Source organism: Nelusetta ayraudi, unplaced genomic scaffold (assembly GCF_046127955.1).
Source record: "Nelusetta ayraudi isolate G7.1 ecotype Tasmania unplaced genomic scaffold, CSIRO-AGI_Nayr_v1 ptg000027l, whole genome shotgun sequence".
Classification (NCBI taxonomy): Eukaryota; Metazoa; Chordata; class Actinopteri; order Tetraodontiformes; family Monacanthidae; genus Nelusetta; species Nelusetta ayraudi.
In genome coordinates this window covers 4737501-4761834 of record NW_027466077.1, presented here as the reverse complement: position 1 = coordinate 4761834, position 24334 = coordinate 4737501, and the positions used below count along the sequence as shown (strand labels likewise).

General features: G+C 42.0%; 5 protein-coding genes across 6 annotated transcripts in view; all 5 read right to left on the bottom strand.

Annotated features, from left to right (window-relative positions):
• Positions 1 to 3940: 3940 nt before the first annotated feature.
• Positions 3941 to 7869, bottom strand: ube2nb (ubiquitin-conjugating enzyme E2Nb). Of its 2 annotated transcripts, XM_076030227.1 has the most exons (5): positions 7730 to 7869; positions 5733 to 5979; positions 5442 to 5582; positions 4984 to 5032; positions 3941 to 4290 (listed from the first exon to the last, which is right to left on the bottom strand). In XM_076030227.1, the coding sequence occupies exons 1-5, from the start codon at positions 7757 to 7759 to the stop codon at positions 4254 to 4256; spliced, it is 504 nt and encodes a 167-aa protein (XP_075886342.1). In that variant the 5' UTR covers positions 7760 to 7869; the 3' UTR covers positions 3941 to 4253. The 2 variants fall into 2 exon arrangements, with proteins under 2 accessions (XP_075886342.1, XP_075886343.1); XM_076030228.1 differs by lacking the exon at positions 4984 to 5032.
• A 1427-nt stretch (positions 7870 to 9296) lies between these two features.
• Positions 9297 to 10803, bottom strand: mrpl42 (mitochondrial ribosomal protein L42). Its single transcript, XM_076030226.1, has 5 exons — positions 10653 to 10803; positions 10198 to 10261; positions 9946 to 10030; positions 9491 to 9651; positions 9297 to 9408 (listed from the first exon to the last, which is right to left on the bottom strand). The coding sequence occupies exons 1-5, from the start codon at positions 10723 to 10725 to the stop codon at positions 9363 to 9365; spliced, it is 429 nt and encodes a 142-aa protein (XP_075886341.1). The 5' UTR covers positions 10726 to 10803; the 3' UTR covers positions 9297 to 9362.
• A 188-nt stretch (positions 10804 to 10991) lies between these two features.
• On the bottom strand, positions 10992 to 15128 carry pwp1 (PWP1 homolog, endonuclein). Its single transcript, XM_076030225.1, has 15 exons — positions 14929 to 15128; positions 14341 to 14399; positions 14058 to 14227; positions 13867 to 13952; positions 13687 to 13783; positions 13478 to 13588; positions 13226 to 13356; positions 13035 to 13111; positions 12828 to 12924; positions 12682 to 12743; positions 12463 to 12574; positions 12228 to 12318; positions 12014 to 12135; positions 11771 to 11876; positions 10992 to 11637 (listed from the first exon to the last, which is right to left on the bottom strand). Exons 1-15 carry the CDS (start codon positions 14992 to 14994, stop codon positions 11540 to 11542), a joined length of 1485 nt encoding a protein of 494 aa, XP_075886340.1. The 5' UTR covers positions 14995 to 15128; the 3' UTR covers positions 10992 to 11539.
• Positions 15129 to 15416: 288 nt separating this feature from the next.
• LOC142890900 (high affinity choline transporter 1-like) lies at positions 15417 to 20720 on the bottom strand. Its single transcript, XM_076030224.1, has 9 exons — positions 20567 to 20720; positions 20251 to 20436; positions 19871 to 19984; positions 19097 to 19252; positions 18651 to 18799; positions 18225 to 18368; positions 17242 to 17395; positions 16659 to 16876; positions 15417 to 16486 (listed from the first exon to the last, which is right to left on the bottom strand). The coding sequence occupies exons 1-9, from the start codon at positions 20634 to 20636 to the stop codon at positions 15995 to 15997; spliced, it is 1683 nt and encodes a 560-aa protein (XP_075886339.1). The 5' UTR covers positions 20637 to 20720; the 3' UTR covers positions 15417 to 15994.
• A 1047-nt stretch (positions 20721 to 21767) lies between these two features.
• smo (smoothened, frizzled class receptor) overlaps positions 21768 to 24334 on the bottom strand; it is a 9124-nt gene continuing 6557 nt past the window's right edge. Inside the window, exons 11-12 of the mRNA XM_076030223.1 lie at positions 24260 to 24334; positions 21768 to 24174 (exon numbers count right to left, since the gene is read on the bottom strand). The exon at positions 24260 to 24334 is cut by the window's right edge and continues 60 nt beyond it. Of these exons, the coding sequence (XP_075886338.1) occupies positions 23555 to 24174; positions 24260 to 24334 (695 nt within the window). The 3' untranslated portion in view covers positions 21768 to 23554. The remainder of the gene's footprint in view (positions 24175 to 24259) is intronic.

The following is a 24334-nucleotide window of genomic DNA, read 5'->3' as shown; positions in this document are numbered from 1 at the left end:
CACAGTTCAAAATGAACCCTTGGTACCACACTGTCGCTGCACCTTTAAAAGGTTGATCAATCCTTACATTCACAGTGGGATTTTACATGGGGTGAGTGATGAAACGGGTTTTCCTGACGCGTCATTTATTCAAGACTCTTAAATTGGTCTGAATAGTGAGTGATCGTCCACCTTTCTGTGTGGAGTTTGCATGTTCTCCCTGTGTCTGCGTGGGTTCTCTCTGGGTTCTCCGGCTTCCTCCCACACTCCAAAAACATGCATTTGAGGTCAACTGAACATTCTAAATTGTCCGTAGGTGTGCATGTGAGTGTGAATGGTTGTCTGTTTCTATGTGGCCCTGTGATGAACTGGCGACTTGTCAAGGATGCACCCTGCCTTCGCCCTAAGACAGCTGGGATAGGCTCCAGCAGACCCCCGTGACCCTGAATAGGAATAAGCGGGTATAGAAGATGAATGAATGATTTAGCCACAGGCAGAGTTGAATTTAAAGAATTTAGACTGGAATATTTCCAGCTGTACAAAACCAACAAAATATGGAAAATTCAAAAGAACATTATGAGCAATCACAGTAGCTGGTTGAGTAGAGGATGATCAGCCAAGATCATTCTTATTTCAGGAAGAAAAAAAAAACACTTTAAGGACAGTCTCCTTGTTTTCTGCCATACTCATAATCCTGTACCCCCCCCCTTCCTACCCCCCCAGGTCTCTTCCTCTTCGTGTTTATGTTTAGGGCTTTCAAACTGCTCTCCGGAAAAAGTCATTAAAAAAGTATACCAGGTCATCTAATTGAGAGACTGTTCACCACCTTATCTGGCAATCGGAGACGGCACTCTACAGAGGAGGCAGCAGTCCCTCTCTGGGGCTCGGGTTAATGTTTTGTCAGATATTGTCTGATAGCGAGGAAAATCATTTCCTACAATTCTACTTACTGACGGGCTGAAATGCATACCGGCCCTTAATGGCTCTGTCGTTGCCATATAAACCGAGCCGCGGTCATAAAACATTGCGAAAGACGTCGTTGCTGCTGGCGTTCAAACAATGGAAGGAAACAATTGTCCCAGGACAGGTGTCTGTGTCTGGGGTGTCCACAACAACAACGGTGATATATGTGCACACAGACACCGTCTGCTGAATGCATGACACCGAAATACACTGAGGAGCAACACAAATGTTCACAAAGTCAGAGAATCGGCCTTCAAAATTAGCATCTGTCCGGCAAGGAAGAGACACGACTCCTGGTTATGGGAAATGCTTATAGTGCCATCTAGTGGACAGCAAGAGAAGATAAGGAGGTCGAGAAATAACCTTTACGCTGCCCTCTCGAGTTAAGCAGATCATGTAGGTTCATGGACAAATAAAAGACTGAGAACCGATAACTATTTCTAATAATCTGCTGCTCGTGTCATGTCAAACACTTTCTTGTTTTGCAACATTTAAAAGTCAAAGTTATGCCTTTATTCGGAGCCACGATTTTTTTTTTCCCCCCACTGCCACATAGTTAGTTTGCAGGTTAACACGCCTTTCTTCATTTTACAACAAGTAATTATAAATCAAATCTTGTAGTACGCAAATTATAACTCTTGTACTACGCAAGCAGGACATGAACTATCTGGACCGCTAAGCAAAAGTAAAAAAAAAATAATAAAAACAAATGTCTCCCTCTGCTGGACACTTTTTTACCCTCTGTGAAAACGACACACTGATGACATCACTGTCCATTTCCCGTACAAGATAGTTTAGTTGTTCATTTACAAAGCGACAAGATGCCTTCCAGGACCAGGACATTTTTTGGCTGAGTCACAGAGATCTGGGCTATAAAGACGCCAGCTGTAAATCGTTCCACCCTACAGCCGTGATATATTTCTTTAGCCGTAAAAGCAACAAAGTTCTCACTGTGACACGTTCTCCTTAATGGAAGACACACTCCACACAGCAGAAACCAGACCAGCCTCCACTTACATACTCAACTCAGTTTTATTTACAGAGTACTTTGTAGAGCCACGCTTTTGCAAATGCACTGAAATTACCGACAGAACGCTTCTTTTGTTTTTACCTTTTACGCGCGGGGAGCTGCTAATTAGGTTATCGGTATTTTTGATCTGGATTCTTCGGGGGGGGGGGGGGGGGGGGGATCCAGTGAGTGACCATTTCTCAGTTTAGGGATAACTGTCAAGTCTCTTGGAGTAACAATAAATCAACAAGGTTTCATTTGTTTGTTTGTTTGTTTTAAGCTTTAGTAAATGCAGCAGAGGGAAAGAGTTAATAATTGTGGGTGAGGAATAAATCTTAAGCATAGCCTAAATGGTTCTAATTCCGAGACGGCAAGAGAAAAGCTGAACAAAAGTAAACATAATAAGAAGACAGCTTCAAAGAAAATAGCTTTACTACAACATAATGTGACAGTCCTCCTCCCAATCCTATGATCTCGCACTGATCTCACTGACACAGCATGTTCGAAAGGTGAGGCATCACGACTCTTTCTGCAGGTTTAACACACAAAAAAAAAATTGTCAGCTTGGACTTTGCAACCGGCTTCAGAGCCACTTGAATGATACACAAAAAGAGTACGCCAACAACTCTGCAACCAATCAGTGAAGCCCACTTGCAAAAGTCACTGCTGACACGCATCGGAAGAACAGGCAGCAGCTGTGGCCTCCAGCCTCTAGAAAAAAAAGCCCGACGTTTCCTTCACCTTTACAAGACAATGCGCGTGAACTCACCGAAAGAAGACTACTCTGCCTCCTGATATCAGTTTGATTATCGTACATATGTTTAATGAAATAACAGAAGTGGGGGAGGGGGGGATAAAATGGAGAACAGGGAGCACAGAAAGCATGGACAGACAGAACAATAGGATTAAAACAAAGAGCTACACATCCTGAACCCTTTTAGGACAAAGAAATAAAAGAAAAAAGGGGAAAACAATAGATTTTCCAACACATTTTAGTAGTCTGCTATGACTTAAGCACACCTTCTGTTCCTTTTCCAAATGTGTGAAATGAACAAAAAAAAACAAAAACAAAGAAAGGAGTGGGTTGGGGGGGGGGGTCAATTAAAGGAGCCTGCTCATCCTCCCCGAGTTGTCGGGCTTGTATGCGCAAAGACTGATGTGTGGAAACATTAATGAGATATGGCAGGTTTATCACACTTCTAAAAGGAGAAGGGAACAGCCATGATATCAGCCGACAGGTGAACGTCAAAAGCAACTTCAGCTCAGATGTCTAGAACTCTGCGATGAGGCTACGTTACGAGTTCAAACGTGAGTAATCGGACCGGATTGAATCGGACAACGCTTTCGGATGTGAACTCTGGATATTAAGCGTTTGGCTGGTTAACTGATGCAGTTTTGCAGCAACCGTTGTCACGTCTCTTAAGAGTAAGGTTCTGGGTTAGCAATCTTGCTGGGAAGAAAAATGATCTTAAAACATCCTTGACTTCATTCCTGGGGTGGAGAAACTTGCACTGTACATGTTTTGGAGGGCGCACGACTGCTTGAAGTGGATTATGAGGGGGTTTGTGTGGAAACATGGAGGACACCTCCGCTGTGAAACAACGCACCCTCTTATTCTTTTGAGACGCACAACTGACTGATTAGTATAGTCACGTGTACAGGAGTGAAAATGTCACCTTGACGCTCGCTATACTCGGTGGTGGATTTTTTTTTTAAGAGAGAGAAAAAGACGCATTCAAAAAAAAACAAAAAAAAATACAGCGGTGTGGCTTTGTCTCGGGGGGGGAGGAGGGGTGTCAGTGATGAAGCATGTCGTAACGCACACAAGACAGATGTGTTGACAGACAATGCGTGTGTTAAAAGAACAGCTTTAATTTTTCGAATGAGTCCAGGACATGTTTTATATATATATATGTATATATATATATATATATATATATATATATATATATGTATATATATATATATATATATATATATATATACATATATGCGTCTGTGTTGGGGGAGGGTGTTATTCTCTGTCCATGCACTTAAATAGCAACACAGGAAAAACAAAAACAACAAAAAAAGAGGTTATAACACACACCTAACACGTCTTAAGAGGAGAATAAGTCACCCAGAGGTCTGCAGCAGTAAATTTCATCAGTCATTTCACTGAAATAGATTTGGACTTAAATTCTTATTTTTCTTTCTTGTGTGTTTCTTGTGTGTGTGTCCATTTAAATTCAAATGTTGACAGAATAGGAGTACATCTTTTTGTGGATCACATTCAGGCGCCTCATCTCTCTTCCTCTATACTTCAGTGTTCCCCGCGTAGAGCCGGGTCCATGCACGGGCTGTGGAGGAAGGCAGAGAGAAGGAGTGTGAAGAGACTTGGGAGCGACCCCCACCTTCCCGAAAAAACTGCGAGGACAAGAGAAAAGCGGCAGTGTACGCTGATCCTCCCAGAAAGGAAATGAGATTCAGAAAATTTTCAGTTCCTCAAGCAAGCGTGCCAAGGTTTAAACGAGGGACGACACCTAAAACCTTTTTATTTCCGCACTGGCTCCTGAGACCTTTTAATTTGCAATGAAATGAATGACTGTTTATATTCCAGAACCTAACTTGCCTTTGTTTTTTCATCTAGTTAAGTTTAACCCAGTATAAACAGTTGAAAACCCAAGAAAATATATTTAAATTAATGACATAAAAATGTTTTAATGTTTTTATGTTTCAGAATACTCTCAAAATAGTACTATATCCAAAAAACTCTGGAAATAGATCTGGAAAATGTGGATATTTATGACTTCAAATTTTCTTGGGTTTTGGACTTCAAAACAGAACGGACTGATTCAGTATTGGCCCATATTGGACCACAGACCACTTGAAAAGCATTCTGCATGAAGAAAATAGTTGTGTTGCTTGGCAGGTAAACAGAGGTCAAAAGTCAGGCTTCACGGAGAGGCAGCCCAAGAGAACAGGCAAAGACAGGTCTTTGTACAGCCTCTGTATATTAGCAACTCTGAAAAACAAAACAAAGAAAACTTTACGCTGGTTTTCTCAACCCAGATCTTGCATGCTTCCTGGTCCACCTTCGGGCTGAGGGAGAGACAAACAGATCAAGTGCTATAGGAATGTGGATGGATGGGCTGTGGGCTTGACAGCGACACACCTGTGGTGTGCAATCACTAAGACCGGTCTTAGTCAGAAAATAAAAAAAAAGATCCCCCAGACATGATGGTGCAAATTAATTTTAAAAATGTCTGTCAAAGAGTGCAGTATAAACGCAAAATCCAGAACAACTTTAAAAGCGACTGAAAAGGCTCTCTACAGGGAAATTTCTGACTGTCAATCAGAAAAATTAATCTGCAGGACTAATTTCCTCAGTGTAACTTTCAAGTGTAAATATAAACAAATGCAAGTTTCCTGTACTTGAATCCTGGAAAGTTTGTTACTACCTTGGCCGACACACACAGGAGTTTTGCTGTGTTCCAAGTGCGACGCTCACCTGTCTCGATAGCGTTGCTTTCGTTTTTCTTCCACTGCTCTGCAACATCGTTTGCCAGGGGATCATCTGGATTGGGAGCACTTAATAACGCCTGGATAGATAGCAACACTGTACGGATCTGCAAGGCTGGGGACCACTTATCTGAAAGGCACACAAGAAAAGAGTACTTAGAACCCCTCCACATCACTGTGAGTTTCAGCACACCCTTTCTGACAAGTGAAGCAAGAAAACGTCACGGTAGGACTGGTTTCTCACAGGGAAACACCAAGAGAGAAGACTTTTTTTTTTTACCTTTCAAAATGTCTAAACATATTCTTCCAAGTTTGTCAACGTTGGGGTGGTAGATTTTGGTCATGAATCGCACTTTTGGAGCTGCCATGGGATACTCTTCTGGGAGAAATAGTTCAAGTTTAAATCGGCCTCCTTCGAAAGGTGAGTCTTGGGGACCGTTGATGTCCACATGGAAGTAGCGTGCGTTTGCATCATCAGGTGTGGCCGTGATCCCGGGGACAGGCTCTGCCATCAACCGCTGCGTCTCCTGAGGGTGGACACAAACAACATTTTTCAGTGGCTTTTTCGTGTTTATTTATTTTATTTGTTCAAAGGAGGATCAGCGCTGATCCTGTCAATGAGCACGCTTTTATCCAGAATAATATGGTGGATGTTTGGATTAAAAACATGGTGATGTCACACTTACAAATAAAACTTACTTTTCGAGTTGTACAACGATCTTAAAAATAAGAAAATGTCTCTTGAGCAATCTTCGGCAAAATAACGGGTGGAAAATTGATAAAATATCAGTTTTTGGGAGTTTCTATCCGACTGCTACCACTGACTATACTGTATGGCATTAAAAATGAATTAGGAAGCACTCGGAGCTCTTTTGAGAAATGACAGGGGTTTGTAGTAAATTACAGATAACCAACGTTGCTTCAAAATGAAATTATTTTTCTTCCCTGCCCTTATGTTTCTACCTCATCCTCCATGCAGGCGGGACGTGATACATAAGTCAGGTTTGCCAGAAGAAATACTTTGCATGTTGTATTAAACTCGACCGGAACTTTCATTCTGTTCCCGCTGATATACACACCCCCTTCTGAAAGCCTGACGTGCCTACAGACAACATTCCAAAAGCTATTCTTAACCACAGTCTGTAAAAAGATAGAGAAAGAAAAATGGTTTGCTTTGGAAACAAAAATATCTTAGAAAATTAACATATATATATTCTTCCTCGAGAAAATGTTGTATATATTCTTTCTCAAGATAACGTCTGGTGTACAATAATTCAATGGTAATCATTATTCACCATAATCTTTTTGTTCGCATGCCTAATAAAACGGAGTTAGAGAAAATCACAACGTCGTTCATCTGGGATTTAGGGAAACATCTTTTTAAAAGATGGAATCAAAAGGGACGACGTGAGCACTTTTGGCATTCGTGCTCAGAAACCTCTGCAGCAAACAGGAAGGAGACGAGTTCGTCGTCGCATAAAAAAAATATGCATCCTTGACGAGCTCCAAGTGGCTGTTCCGCAATCCGCAAGAGTTAAAAGCGCGCTGATGAATTGCATCTCAGCTGAAGTATCTCGATTGTTTTTTTAAGGGTTGTTTGCTACCTGCTAAGAAAAAAAAAAACGCTGAGCGAACGCGGCTCGATGTGGCGGAATCGGCTGATCGCGCCCCACAGCCGGGCCTGGCCCAGTAAAGTAGCGGACCGATAGGGAGGAGACCGCAGTGGAACAGGCCTAGACTCCGTATCGCTTCTCGGAAGAAATGTTCGCCCAAATAGCTTATCGAAATCCTGCCACCCGTGCTGCAGGTATTCAAATGTGATAAAACAAAAACAAAAAAAACAAGGCAGCGCTTCACATCAGCGCCAGACATGTGTAGTGTGTGAGTCGGGACAGAATGGCTAGCCTAGCCTGCATAGCGGATCCATTCATAAAGTGACGAGGACAGAATGTCACATTTTTACTTAATAATGGCTCGAAAAAAGCATCCTGCGGGCGTTTAAATGTATTTTTTGAGCAACGGCAAATATAATCATACATAAACACACATCCACCGTCAAGTGCAGAAGGGAGTAAACGGAAGTGGCAAACAAAACACTCGGAGGGGGAACGACGAGCTAGCTCGATAACTAGCCAGATAAGAGCTAATTCCACTAGCCAGGCTAACGTCAGGCTAGATAGCCGTATTTGTATGGCAATTTATTTGCACAAAGACGCGCTAAAACACCAAAATGCTAACTCGTTATTGTAAATAGATATTGTTTTGTGTGTTTTGTACCTTTATAATCCTACGAGGCAACCCGGACATCTTGTGTTAGCTATTATATATTTTTAGCCGTGGACTCGCCTTCTCTTCAGCTTGTTGGGGATTGACTGGTCTGCCGGGGCGGGGACGGTTAACGCACTTTTCCGGTGGCTTCAGATGACGTCGCAAAAACACTGAAGTAACCGCGTAATTAAAGCCCCACTAATTGGAAATTTCTAAATTGAAGTTGTTGTTGTTCAGATTTCACTAGTTGTGGCGATAACGCTTGAACGTCAAATCTATATCAAAGCAACATTTGGAACGCTTTGAATGAAAGGTATGCAGCACGAAATTCCTCCTCCAAAGGCACATTTCTTCTCGTGTTAGTTTTTTTGTTTCTCATGTTACGTCCTGAGAGACTGTAGGGGTAGTCAGGACTAACATATATGGTATTAATAATAATAATAATAATAATAATAATAATAATAATAATAATAATAATAATTAAAAAAAACAAAACGGGGGGTTAAGATGGAAAGAACAGAGGGCGAGAGGTATAAGTGATAAATTATGTATTTAATAAAGTAAACTAATGTACGGGTTAACAAAAAACAATCCTCAGAGGATGGATAACAAAGACAAAATCACCACTTTAAAAAAAAAAAAACTCACCACAGGGTTTTGAACATTCATTCATTCATTCATTTTCCATACCCGCTTAGTCCCGAGCTCGGGGTCACGGGGGTCTGCTGGAGCCTATCCCAGCTGTCATAGGGCGAAGGCAGGGGGCACCCTGGACAAGTCGCCAGTTCATCGCAGGGCCACATAGAAACAAACAACCATTCACACTCACAGGCACACCTACGGACAATTTAGAGTCTTCAATTGACCTCACATGCGTGTTTTTGGAGTGTGGGAGGAAGCCGGAGAATCCGGAGAGAACCCACGCAGACACAGGGAGAACATGCAAACTCCACACAGAAAGGTCCCTGGTCCAGGCCCGGAATCGAACCCACGACCTTCTTGCTGTGAGGCAGCAGCGCTAACCACTGCGCCACCGTGTCGCGGGTTTTGAACAAACTAAAATTAAACGCACAAGGGCTAAGAAGAAAAAAAAAAACACGATGAGGCTGTTTGGCTGCTGTCTGGACTGGAGTGGACTGGAGTCAGGGTCAGAGCCTCAGCAGCTTCCAGGTGATGTGCATTCTGTAATTAGAATCATTCACACAGACGCACCCACTCAGTCTCACAAAAACTCCCACATGAACACACATTCATCACAGTCAACGTAACCTTAAAAACATGGTTGGAATAAAGTGATATTAATATTTTTTCTGAATGTTGCCGTATTTCCTCCTTTAATACCGCTTTCCCCTTTAATGCATTATTTGATGTCTGTCTTGCCATGATCCAAGATTGTTAAAGTTTACAAACAAATCCATGTATGTAACTTTTCTCACTGTTTGCCATACACTTTACCTTTTGATAAATTTTTTTTGAAGCAGCCATAAACTAGAGCTCAACCTCATGATTAAGACATTATAATAGATATGATTCATACCATTACCATCAACTTTAAGAACCTCAGACAGTGACTTGATAATATTCAATAGTTTATTGTACATTATTGTCACAATCACACAAATATTTAGACTTCTGCAACCAACTATCTGTCTTTGGGGGGATTCTTCTTAATGCGTCTCAAGCGGTACCTGTTGAATATGAGAAAACATAGGGTAAATAGTGAATCTCCTCAAGCTTTAAAATCAGCATGTTGAACACGTCTATACTTACTGTCCAATTGGATACCACCGGTGCTTAGTCGTGAAAAACATTTTGCTAAGCTCCTCTATGGATGGCCCCTCTTTGCTTAGCACCTCCTTGCTGAGGTGGGCCTTCAAAATCTGGTCATGGGACTCAACTGTGTTGGTCAGGGGGTCTGGTCGCTCTATGGGCTGCAAAGATGTATTGTCAGAACACAAGAGTAAACAACAGTAACATGCATTCTTCATGATGACAATGACAATGACAATGGCGTGTCCAAGCTGCACCACTTAGGTGTTTTCAATAATGACATTGGCTGACAGTAATATGTGGATAATCACGATACTTTGACTTGGTTTACAATATTTCTCCACTATTCAAATGTACAGCCCTCATGGAGCCCAATATGCATATCTCACATTTCTCATGAAAAGAAAGACAAGACAGGTTCACTCATGTCCACAAGGTCAAAATCACCCTCTCACCTGAGTTAGTTCATAGGGAATGTCGACAGTGGGATGGTGGCACACAATGGTTTTCCCATCCGAAGTCACGCCAATGTCTACGTTACTAAAAACATTAGAGAAAAGTACCAAACTCATTAAAATACAATGTCTTTCAAGTAAAAGAATTCATTCCAGCAATTTAGTCAGTATGTGGTTTGATTAAATGCTACTTCAATATCATAAGGCCAAATATTATTTGGGATTGAACTTTTTTTAAGCTCCTAAAAATACCTAAATGGGTCATGAAGTGTGGGACCAGAAACACTGGACTTCAGTCTCACTGGCACCAAACAACCTGCAACAGAAAACATAAAATAAAAAAAAAAGATCAAACGGACGCATACCTAAAACGCGTGGGTCTAACCTGAAGTTTGAGCACTACAACCAGCGGAGACACTCTTGGAAGAATTCGCGTGCATTTAAACAGTCAAAACAAATTCGAAGGGCAATGGTAATAGTAAATTGTACATTTCACAAAACATGCTGAGTCTTGCTTTCTTTAATTTGATTTCTTTTAAGTACTGATACATCGGTGTGACCGTGAAAACAAAAATTATGTTTACATAGATACATCCTCAAGGTTAGCCACCTAGCATTCGCCTCAACCTTAGCTTAAAAATAAATGAACTGTGCAGGAACAGGATATCCCGAAAGAGATTATTTGGGTGGAAAAAGACACAGCCGACCTTCATATCCTTGTACTGTGATGCCATGAAACAGTCGCGTTGTGACTAATCTACACAATCGACCGGACGCCATGCTGCTAACTCGTTGTGTATTGTGTGTCACTTCTCTTGTGTCCGTGCGATTTCTCAGGCTTACGCACTGTGTGTCACAGCTCTTTAGTCCGTGCGATTTCTCAGGCTTACGCACTTTTGTTCCACTTTTCCAGGGAAGCATATCGGTCTTAGGCGATTTCTCTTAATTTCAACTCAAACATAGAGCGAATAATTCAGGCAACAAACGTGCTAATTTTACAGGCAAACTAAGTGGTAATAGGAAATGGAATGCAATCAAACACAGGGTATGTAATATTTTTAATGAACTGTATTCACCAATTGAAAAGAAATAGCAAATTCAATCAGTTTTTAACAACCTAGAAATTAAAATATGCAATATGGATATGTACGTAACACATTGTCATGTAAAATAGGCTTTAAGTAATAATAAAACTGTCCATGTTCTGAAGAATGTAACCTCAAAAGCTTTTATGCATCATATAAACAATTTAAAGCAGAGGAATTATGTTTGGGTTTTTTTAAAGAAAGAAAGAAAGAAAAAAAATATGTTTACATATTCATGAAGAATATTAGTTACATGTTTTAATTTAGTACATTCTGAAATGTACAGAGCCACTATCAAGTTGTCAGATATAAGCAAAACATGATTTTAGGTGTTTTGGGTCCCGTTGGGTTTAGAAAAGCACACATCCTTAAAGAAATGCAGCCTGGTGTATTCCAACCCTCTACCTCTTGAATAAAAATATCTGCGCAGTAAACAGCACAGAATAAAGCAGGGCTTTTGGGTGCTTTTTCCAGCACTTGCTCATTTTATTCATGATGCAACCAGACTTTCACTGGGAGACTTCCATTTCTGCGGCAGCAGCACTGCTTGTGGACTGTGATCCTGCGTTTGCCACCAGGCGTTCTCGACTGCCAAACACCTCAGCCACTGAAAGAAATTCAAAATAGGACATTGAAACACAACATGTGACTATGTACCTACTGCAAGCACTGTGGTTTCACTTGACAGAAAAATATTTTCAGCGGCTCAATTACTAAAAAAAACAAAAAAATCACTGTACCTGCTGCAACATCACTTATATCCCACACTCTTAAGCCATCTTTCTGTCCTCCAAAAGCGTAGACAAAAGGCAGATCCGGGCAGCAAGAGGTGCAGAACACAACACCCTGTTGACAGGAAGATAAATAAGTTACAGGATCACAAATTAGCAAAACATTGCAATTCATTTTCAAAACAATGTTCAAATTGACTTTAGTGTTGAAATGATTTACATGTGAATTAACAGGTGACATGTGCTCCCTACCATTTTCATGTCCCTTGAGTGTATGAGGCTGGGTTTGTTTCCCAAAATGTCCCAAATTTTAACGTGTTTGTCAGATGAAGCAGTGACCAGACATCCTTTAATCTGGCTACTAAGGTCTAAACCTGCAGAAACATTGCAGAGACAAAACAAGATTCTTACAACACCATATTGCACATGTTAAAACAGAATAAAACCGAAACACATTTTTGCCAACCTGACACTTCTTCATCGTGAGCTCTTAATGTGAACACGGGTTTATCTGAGCGCGCATCCAGACAGTAGACAAATCCGTCCTCTGTGCTGGCCTTAAAAAAAAAAAAAAACCAAGAAAGCAAAATGCACATTAGGGGTACATTTTAACATATAAATGTATCACTCATCTATGAGTAGAAACATAAATACAATAAAAACAGACAATATTTTCCAAGAATAATTTTTTCTGGACCAACCAGAAAGTTGCAGGGTGAGAAATGGTTCCACACCAGACGCTCCACTTGACCACTGAACCTCCAGGTTCTATAGTTGCTGTCTGGACTCCGGCAGTCATACAGGATTGCTGTCCTGGCATGACAAAGATGTTTGCTCTCAAACTCATTTTATAGAACATAGTAACATATATTATTGTCACCACAATGTGCAAACTCATGGCGAAACTAGATTCCACTTACTTGTCATATGATCCTGAAATCAGAGTCTGTGCCTCAAATGGATGGAATTTTAACGTCTGAACCTGAAAGATTATCATTTTCAGCAGCAGAAGTACGCAGCACCAAGACCATTCCTAGTATTGAATCCACAGTGACCCTCTACATACCTTATCTGTGTGCCTTCGCAGAGTTGTAGCTGGCCTGCCTTGAGAAAGATCCCACAAGATAACGGTGTCGTCGGCCGATCCACTAGCTAACACGTTTCTGAGGATGAGAAACGCACAGTTTGCATTATCGAAATAAGATTGCAAAAAAAAAAAAGAAGTTTCAATTGCTTTTGATTAGTGAAAGACCAACATGGCTACAACAATTACCTGATAAGTTTGTTCCAGGATAAATCTAACACTGCATCTGTGTGTCCCTCAACGGGCTCTGCTGCTGCTGAAGCTCCCTTCAAACAAACACAAGTGAAGAACAAGAGAATTTATCATATGGTCAATGTGTTGGTGTAATGTCAAAGTTTGATACCTAAAACATTTCTTTAACTCCAAAGAAAAGTTTGTACCTTTTTGCTTTTCTTTTTCTTTTTGGCAGCCTTCTTACTCCCCAGTGAGAAGGCTGGCTCTAAACAGTCCACCACATCCAGGTCCCACACATCTATCTGAGGGGTCATATTGCCCACTGCTGCAAAGTTGGCTGAAGTAAAGAGTCAGAAACACAGTGAGTTTTTTTTCTGGGTGCACAAAAAACAGTTTCAACATCATTAATCAATATTAAAGACAGGTCGGGGTTGTGGAATGAATGCACAATTTCCTACCGGATCCTTCTCCAGGGTTTGGGTCAAAGTTTAACCACTCTAAACATAGTGGGTAGGCTGGCAGCAAAATATCATGATGAACATAGAGGGAATCTTCCTCAGAATTATGAACTGTGAGGAGAAATTGGTTCACATTAGTGTAAGATCATTTTCGACAAAGGCAACAATATCCTCACAAAGCGTTTCTGCTGTTTAATGACAAAACATACCATGGACCTCCAAATGGCAGCAGTCTTTCTCTGCACGGCCAGTTAGGATGAGGTTGTCATTTGGCTTGATTTGAAAGTCTTCTCTCTCATACTGGTCCTAGTGTAAGTAACAAGTAAAGTCAAACACTGTGAATTGAATATATATATTTTTTGAATGAACTATCCGTAGAGGCCACCTACTGTATCTTTAATGGAGACATATGGATCTTCCTCATTGCAGCTGTACACTGTAAGCCCAGCCAGACTGTCTCCCAAATTAGCTGTCACTAAAATGAAACAGATAAACAACGCACACTCGCTTAAGATACAGTACAAGTGTGTGGAGACACTGCAAAATCCTGTTAAAAATAAATAAATAAAAACATCCTAACCTATATCCTCTTCATCATATTTCTCCAGTTCATACTCTGCCAGCTCGTCCTCTTCTTCTTTATCTCCAGCACCCTTGGGGACTTCAGTCGAGTCAGCTGTGTCACTGTCAGGATTCTCTTCAGCGACGATACCTTCATCCTCCTCTTCTGCCTCCTCAGCTGCTAGCTCTCTGATTTCGACGATATAATAACAAAGATGGCATGTCAATACACACCGACATCGATGGTTATTTATAAAAGAGTTTGGGAGAAAAATTAATCAAAAATGATAATGTTATGGTACCCCAGCTCTTCCTTCGCTTCGGTAATGATGCGTTGTAGCTCCTCCTGGCTCAGCTGAACCTGAAATTGCACAAACAAATTGTTGTTTAGGAGTTGCACCAACACGTATGTATATCTATTAGCACAGAACGTGGTTCTGCTCAGGATTTTATACTTTTTACCGTGACGTCAAATGTGGCGCAAGAAACGTGACGTGATCAAGCGGGACCTCGGAAATGTCATACAATTACACGCAACAAAATCTTGGGAAATCATGTTTAGGAGTATTCCCAGCGGAGAAAACGTCCAAAAACTCACAGCAGCAACTTCTATTCATTATAATATTCTAATGTACCCTTAACTCAGTAGGAATAATGAAAACTTCATCGAGCTCGTTACTGTAATGCAAAACGTAATACTTCCATTTGGGTGGTGTTACTTTTAGCAAAGAACCAGAGTGACAAAATTGTGACATCTTCGGCTTCTAGATGACTTCCTCAGTTGCGTATATATATAAGGTCGGAACTTCAGCATGGGGAGTAATGTTGACAGATTAGCCGCCAGGCGGCTAACGGGAGCTAGACCAAAATCGTCCAGCAAGGTAACTTACTTTGTCTGGAGTTTCTTTAGCGACGCCTCGCGGAACCCATCCGACACACGTGATCTGGGCGCTCATTGTGATACCTGTAGTTTGTGCAGCAAATATTAAGACATTCACCGCTAGTGTGCGAGTGCACCGCTTTGGGGCTCACGTGTGCATATACCACACAGTGGTGGAGTCGGGAGGTGGATGCTTGCCGTGGTCTGTCGTCTTCTTCGTCGAACGGTTTCCCTATTGGCTCTTCGACGAAAAACTGAATGCTGCCCCCCAAAGTCGAGAAGTGGAAGATCTCTGTTCTAATGAACTGCACATTTATCTGAACAAGTCGATAACAAATTGTAATAGCTAAACTGTGACAAAATGAATTCTAAACTACGATAACACCTAATTGGTGTTGGTGGTTTCCAAAAGATCATGTAAAATCAGAATTGACCGTTTTTCGATTAAAGGAAACTTCTTTCAACCTCAAGATGCTGACTCGCGCGCACCAACACAAATTATGTTTAACCGTTTAATGCAGCTCATGTCACTGTTGTGATGACAAATGACACGTTCTGTCAGTACTACAAAATGAGGACTATCTTAGAAATATGTATTTAAAAAAAATCTACATTGCATCAATTGACACAAAGTGTCATCCTGTCACAGATTCACAACCTGAGATTCACAGTGTTACAATCCAATGACTACATTACCAGTTCTGCTCTTATGCAGGTTAATGACAAATACAGGCACAGGTGAACTTAGCGGGTTGCCCTATGACGATGGAAATTCACAGATCATGGGAAGACATTCATAGAAATACAGTGGGCACCAGAACGGATCGAGAATAGATCCCTGTAGAACAGTGTAGGAGAAAACACAAAGTTATGTGTTTAACCAGAGAAACATCACAATTTCGTGCAAACATGGGTTGCCCAGAGATATGGACAGTCAGTCTTACGTTGAAAAAAGTAGTGGAGAAATGTCAAAATAAGTTGTGATGACACAAAACCAAAAGGTTGTGCAAAAGTTGTAAATTCCTTTCCTCTCCAACTGCATTCTTGGTCGCACAAATGAGCTTGCTCCTCACTTATTAGAGCTCGTCCCCTCCACGTCCGTCAGGAGCCATGTAAACCACGTTTACGTCATCTTTGTGGTCTCGTAGTTTTCTCTTCAGCAGCCCCTTGTCAGACAACCACAGTGCGAGGCGTGACACGGCCAACAAGGCCATGATGGCGATGAGCATGATAGCTGTACGAAAGGGGAACAGGCGTTGACGGTGACCGTCCTCCTGTGTCTTGTCCCACGGGAGGGGCAGCAGGTCTGGCAGGCCAATCAGCGGCTCTCCGATCAGAGTTCTCAGCAGCAGCGCCAGTGCACAGCTGAAACAGGCCCCGTATTCATTCACGTGTTTCGATAGGAAGAAGACACATATGACCTGGGGTACCATCATGGAATACATGACATCTGTGCTGATGATCCACAGCTGATGGACAGACTTGGTTACCATGGCAAGGCCGGCTGCCAACAGGCCGCACACGAAGATTGACAACTTCACCATCAGGATGACCCTCTTTTCAGATGCCTGGAAAACAAATTTGAATTCTACATTTTTAATGATACAGCAAAGAGTCCTCCTAATGTGGATAATAATGTCATTGTTGGCTTTGCTGAAATGAATTAATAAATTGCACATTTTCTCTTTATTCAGTGAGGGTGCCAGTGATTATGGCGCCATCACCACTCCTCCCCAGCACCTGTGTGAAGATGATGTTCTTGAAGATATTCCGACCCAGGAGGGAAGCAGCAGACAGCAGCACAGAGTCGGCTGACGACATCACAGCGGCAGTAATCGATCCCAGCCCAATCAGCGAGACGTAGAAAGGGACGAGATGTTGAAGGACAATTGGCAAGACCATACCAGACTGTCCATTTTCAAAAGGGCTGGGCGAACCATAGGCGGTCTGGTTCCAGTCTGAAAGAACGTTGAAAGCTCAGTTAAGACTAGTTAACATGGGTGTTTCTTCACTGGCCTCAGCCCGATGCAGTGGGTGCTTTGTCTGTGTCAACGTTGCCATGTGAATAAATATAGGATAAACATTTCTGCATATGAATGAAAGTGTCATTGATGGGAACAATTTTCCATGACAAGTGGCAGTAACATTTTATTTTTATGTTCTGTGCAATGAAAGTAGATGTCTCAGAAAGTGCTCTCTTGCCTAACAGTTCCCCCTGATTTTTCAGATGCAGTTTCTAGCTGACAATGCACTATATGTATTGAAGCCACCACCAAAGATATGTAAATATGTAGATACATATTTGAAAAAAAAAAGTAGCTACTGGTTGATGCTGCTGCAGCTCCAATGATGAGTGGTGGGATGCCAAGGATCAAACAAAATGCTGCCCCAACATAGCAGGTGATTTTGGCTTGAGCATCAGTAGCCGTGGACAGGATTCTCTGATAAAAAGCTTGATAACTGGCCCCTCCAATGGCCTAAAAGTAAAGAATCTTGTTAAAATATCGATGATGAGAAGATTGGTGATGAGTTTTGATCACCTGCTTAATAATACACCCTTAATAAAAACACCTTCTGAAGCATCAGTTTAAAAAGATGGTAGGTTTTAACAGTTTAAAAAGAAATTGCTGTTTAAGTTAAACAAATCAAACGTAATAAATACTAAACTACAATATCACAACAGTGTAATGAAAATAACTATGGGAGTAATGTAACTTATACTAATACTAGTAAACTATAATAATTAAAACATATGTGAACTGCCTCTTGACCTGACCTCTTGACTTGTCTGACCTTGATATGAACCCCCCAAACATATCACATGACTAACAAAGAAAACATGTCTCCTCTTATTTATTTTAATATTTGGTAATTTTTAGGGAAGTCCCAATCACATTCTTTGCCCCCAACCATTTGACTTTGGTAATCCACTGATTCCGAGCCTCGATCTGATATTTTGGCAATGGAGAAGTAGAAGAACTACTTCAAGATTTTATTTTAACAACAGTACCCTGTACCCAACATCCTCAAACCACAGACCACAAAGAGAATCGTTCACTAAGTATCTTTCTACAATCACCATTTTCCAAAGAAATCTGTAAAACCTTCAAACAACACACCAAGCTAGAAAATGTTCTGAGGTCAGTTCGTTGAGCCCAGCAAGAGATCTGATTGGTTGAGTGCAGGGAGCTACGTGGTGGTCAAAATGCTCTCTCTCTGTAAGGCAGCAGCATTTAGCTGAGCACCCAGTATTAAACCAGTATTATACATGGTCACCCTGCACCCCCCCCTTTTTTTTTTCCTTACCAGAAACAATAGCTCATCCATCCAGGTACCTATGTCCTCTGGCTCCAGCTTGCCTATCCATGGTTCCTGGTACAAACTGGTTAGTGCAGCATCAGTGATGTTGGAAGTGGCGGGGTTTGTCACAACAAAAGGCACGCAAACCCACTGCAAATAGGAATAAAAGCAATGCACAGGTGCTGGAAAAATGTATAGACAAGATACAGCACTTGTGCGTACATCTGTAGTTATGGTTGACAGGTAAACAACATAGATATGACTGGAGATGTTTGTCTTCAGCTGTTCAGCCTTCACTTGTTCATGCTTCTTTTCATCAGAAAACAAAACCACTCTGCCTTGCACAGCGTCATGTGGCACGACCAGCAGCACACATCACTTCTTTAGATTATAACATTATAACAATAGATGATAGGTATGAAATGGATGTACCAGGCTGACGAACACAAAGGAAAGCTGGATGACATCGGTGTAGGCTACAGAGTACAGCCCTCCCATCAGAGTGTAGATGATGGCCACAGCAGCAGAAATCCCAATAGACAGGTACAAAGGGATGTCCACCACCATGCTAACTGTCAGTCCTACACACAAGAACTTACATTAGTGCCAGTACTAGCTAGTTCAAATTACTGTGGCAAAGCTGCTGTGCACAGAGCATTGTGGTCCAATATGAACACGTGCCGAAAAAAGGCATGTCCATTTTGCTAAAACTCTACAAACAAAAAAAAATGTCAATAAACCCCTGGAGAGGTAATTTAGAGGACAGAAAGAAACCTGGACTTGGGAAAAAAGGACACAGGCTGTCCTTGTTTCCGCTGTGGTCTTAGCTTACACCTAAACATGCAAGAAGTTTATTGAGAAAACTCCTCCTTACTCACCCAGTATACCAAGAATACAAGCAGCCCACATGACATCAGCAATGAGAGCAGGAATGAAAATAACAGCCGCCACGGTGTTGCCGTATTTGTTTTGGAAAGGATCCATGAGGGTCACATAGTTCCTCGAGCGTATCGGTTTGACAAAGAAGAGCGCCCCTGCGGAAAGAAACATGTTCAAAATCAGCTCAGTGGAAGTGCAAAGGCAGGTTGCTCTGCTGAAGTAGCGTAAATCCGTATTGCAAGAATAAAAAAAATCAAAGCTATAGAGCAGGGGTCACCAACCTTTTTGACACTGAGAGCTACTTCATGGGTCCTGAGCCATATGAAGGGCTACCAGTTTGCTAGATTCTCCTGAAATAACAAACTCTCTGAGTTATATATTATTATTAATGATACTCTTCTATGTGAAGACACTTATCAAGCTCATGAGTTCTCAATAATTATCAAAAATGACTTAACAAGGTTGGACAAAATATAATTTTAGACACAGCTCAACGAGCCCTGTGATGAACTGGCGACTTGTCCAGGGTGTCCCCTGCCTTTGCCCTAAGACAGCTGGGATAGGCTCCAGCAGACCCCTGTGACCCCGAGCTCGGGACTAAGCGGGTATGGAAAATGAATGAATGACACAGCTCAACAAGCTGTGCAATTTTTCGAATGGGTCTGCGGGCTACTCATGAGGTCCTTGGGTACTACCTGGTGCCCGCAGGCACCACGTTGGTGACCCCTGCTATTGAGGCTTTCAGAAGCTGTGGTTCAATAGGTGTCACTTACCTAAAATCAGATTGAAGATGCACGATATTGGTGCCAAAGCCCAAACCAAGCCTTTTGTCGGATTGTACACCATCTCGGCAGAGGTCAAAATGAAGCCTCCGCCGACCCAAGTAGCTGCAAAACATTTGTCCAAAGTAAAGGCAGTGAGAGATCTGTGTATGTGGTTCTGCCTCGACGACTTTGACATGTGAGGAGCAGCACTGCATTGAAATTACATATTTTCCGCCAATGTCTTTGACAGGCTTAATTTTTTAAATTTTTTTAATTCAACAATCTGTGAACCATTAATAGCGTTGCATTGTGATTTGCTTGCACCTTTGATTTTTTTGCTCTAAAAAAGTTGCACAGCATCATTTTCAGCAGTGTTGTTCATCGTATACCTGTCAAGGTGAAAATGCTGACCACGACATTTAGATTCCGTCCTCCAACCATTGTAACCTCACTGCGGTTGCGTGTGCACTTCTTTTCCTCGCGACTCGACTTCCTAGAGGCCCATATTCCAGTCATCAAGACGATGAGGTAAAACACTGCCATTGAAAGCAGCACAGGCCAATTTGTCTGCATGTCTGGAATACACAAGACCAAGAGTATAACATTTCAACAGTGACTTTCTGAATTTTGTAGTTTTTATGTTTCTTTGTAACTTTCAAACTCACTTTACAGAAAAACAAGAGCTGTTGTATAAATAATACTTACTAGTCTGGTGTGGCTCGTCTGTGCAGTTTTTAATATTCCTAGAAGCTTTATCAAACCCATGTAAATACATTAGCCTTCTGTTTCTAACCTAACACGTCTGACAACTTTCTGTGGCTACATATATACAGTTACGCCCCCAAAACAACAGTATGACATAAGGGGGAGGAGCTCTTTTCTTTTCAAAAAGAAGAAGAAGACAAAAAAAAAAGGGGGGGGGGGCGGGGGTTAACTCTGGTGGTTCATTTGCTACGACAATCAACACGTTTGTCTTGCGTTAGCTGATTATGAAATTCCCAGTTGATTGCAAAGAAATTAATTCAAAAACCGGGACCGTACCGATGGCAGCCCAAAGGACGCGGTGGTTCGCTTGGTACTGAGCCCCGAACACTACATCAGTTTAAGCCAGGGTTTCTCAATTGTTTTCTGTTGCCCCCCCCCCCCCCCACTAGAAAGATGAGAATGTTTCCCCGCCCTTCACTCCCCCCTCATCCTTGTCTGAGCTTTTAGGAGACTTTCGTTGGTCTCATTTTGGACATTTCTCTCCACCTTTCTTTTTGTGTCCGCTAATTTTTTATTTTTTATTTTTTATTATTTTTTTTCATGATGTCTTGTTCACTTCACTTGCTATCTCCTGCTGTATATGCTGTGTGTGCGCACGCTCGGTGCTTAAAACCCCAACACATGGAGCTAAAACTCCCTGCGCACTCTGCCAAGAAGAGCGCCACTGCCATCTATCGTAGTGGACGTGCATTTACACCTTATTTTAATACGGCAAAAAAAAGGAGAAAAACAAAGCATGTTCCCCGGGGTCACACGCGCCCCCTCTGGCATCGCCACACTATTTGAGAAGCTTTTTTCTGTTTGTTTGTTTTTTTTTTAAAATGTATTTATTTTTTAAATTATATATCATAAAGTTGACCTTCACCCTAAGCCAATAGCCGTATTCTTGTTTCTCTTCTCTGTTTGCATCAATACTTCCTACCAATATTTGCATTTAACACACACACACACACACACACACATATACAGTATATATATATACATATATATATATATATATATATATATATATATATGTATATATATATACCTTTTCAAGATGGTTGACTTCATTGCATTGTGACAATATCTCATCTACATCATCGTATCATCACACACGCCTGGCGTGAGCATGGAGACAGAAAAAAAAAACACATTCTACCACAGTCAGTAGAATTTATTTACCAGACAACAGAGGAAATTTTGGTTTTAGCATAATTTTTTTTGTTCAGTAAAATTGACTCTTCCCTTTTTAATCATCACATCAGCAGAGGAATCAAGTGATTTATTTTTTTTTAAATCAAAACTTCGGTTGTTCTTTTCTAAAGACATGGGTTGTCTTTTACATGCTTCGGCAGTACTCTCGCCTTCTTCAGAAGTGTCACGCGGTGGAATGCGTAACGCATCTTATCAGCTGGTGTTGCCGAGGAGTCACCTACCTGTCGGATTTGACAGGTTGGCCTCGCCTCCAGCTGTTTGTTTGCTGCTCCAAAATGCCGCTCCAGGTGTGAGAGAGCATGTACACTCCCTCGACCCGGTTCATGGCTCGGGGACCATGGCGTGTCATGCATTCCACCGCGTGGCACTTCTGAAGAAGGCGAGAGTACTGCCGAAGCATGTAAAAGGGAAGAGTGAAAAGACAACCCATGTCTTTAGAAAAGAACAACTGAAGTTTTGAGTAATGAAGACATAATGAATACAATCGAGCGATTTTTTTTATACTCATTTCTTTACATAAAAAATACCCCTGTTAAGATTAAGGTATTAAAGTCTGAATATTCTATGTACAATACACATATCAAGAGAGAAAGAAAGAAACGGAACAATATATGTTCTGTCTTGATAAGATCTTCAGAGTAAAAAGGAACTTTTACTACTACTGCTGTCTAAAATACATGATCCAAAAAATAAAAGGCTCTGACAAACGACATGGTGGAAATACATTTAAATCACATTCACGCTCAATGTTTACATCAGATGGAAGAGGGAATACTGCTGTAAAAATAGCACTCTTTAAACAAAACAACAACAATTGTACAAGCAGGAACAAGATTGAAAGCAAACAACAAAATTGATATAACAAAATGGCTATTTCATAAACTTCTTTTTTTATACATATAATCCCCCTCCCTCAAAAAGGAGGTTTACTGCAACCTTAAATTGTATTTTTTTTTTCCAGGAATTTGCTTTGTGCACACTGGCAGACTGCAGAACATAAGTAAATATATCATGAATATTGCCGTTTGTTACCCAGGGCTCTAGTCTTGCTGTAGTTTGGGATAATTAGCCCATGGCATGGGTGTGTTGGACAGAAAACCAGCCGAGCGTTTCTTTAGGTGACTTCCTGTAACAATACTGGGTCTTTGGGAAAGATGAAGCATGTGGCGAAACACCCCAAATGAAATGTACACGAATTATTAAGAATATAAATGAAGATGAGTTTGCATTGTATGTATTAGGAAAGAACCCAGCACATGTTGTTTTAGGTGGTCTGTTGAATTGAACTGGTCTCAAACAAAAAATACCGTGGAAATTACTACTTTCTAAAATGTTTAATGACTGTCTAAATCTTTCAATGTCCATTCTTTGAATTCCAAATCAAAACTGACAGCGTGTATGAGAAGTTACTCAGAAAGTCATCCTACACCAAAGCCATAGACAGGACTGCTAAATGCAACATCGGGTTCATGGTGGGAGTTTCAAGCCATTTAAGTTTAGCTGCCTTGTTTGTCGTCACGGAGTTGCCTCTGAAATCATGTCGGACACAAATATAAAGTATAAAAAAATATTTTTCTCATTAGTTCATTCACGTATCTCTCACGTAATCCCTTTGATTTTTCTTGAGGATGAAACAGCGACGAGTGACCAGCTGAGTTCCATCTGGTATCGCTGAAAGTGTCCAGCACTTCAGTGGCCGACTCTCTGTGCAGCACAGAGCCAAAGACGCTCTCAAAAGTCCGAGTCAGCATCCATGAGCTCCGCCTCCATCAAATTGGTCCTGGAGTGGATGGGTCCGTACCCGGCCTGCCTACCAGCTGGCACTCGGGCCAAGTGGGCCATTTTGAGCGACATCCCCTCTGTGCGGTCCGTCTCCCTGGAATAGCGGGATGGTCCAGGAGGCTGCCGGCTGGAGGCTGACGGAGGGCAGCGGGGTCCCAGGCCGAGATCCTCCGGGAGGTCGCTGTGGGCGAGAGCGTCGGCGAGCAAGCCGCGGTTGTAGCTGTACCAGCTCCTGGGGTAGGGGAACATCTCCTCAGAGGGCTGAGAGGGTTGAACATCTGGGTAGCAGCCCGGCAGGATGTCCTCCTCCAGCATCTGCTGCCTCCTCTGCTGCTGCCTCTGCTGCTCCTGCAGGTTTGCCACCAGACTCGGGTGGCACGGCAGCTTGGGCAGCCGAGGGACTGAGCTGCGGCCGAACTCGCGCTGGCGGTAGGCGTGGTGGTCTGCCACCTCCTCGGCCGTACGCGCCTCCTTCCTTCTCTTCTTCTTCTTCTTCTTCCTCTTGATCATCTCCGGCGAGATCTCCGCCTCCACCATCCACAGCCGGTTCCTCTCCTCCGGCGGAGGCACTGTGAGACAAATGGCAGCAGACAAGTCGTCAAATCAAAGGCGTCAGACAGAGAGGGAAGTTATGCAATTGTCCCAAGCCCCAACCTGGTGTCCCGGTGGGGGTGACGGAGATGTCTTGTGGCAGGATGGCGCCTCTCCTGGCCACCATCTTGGTCACAT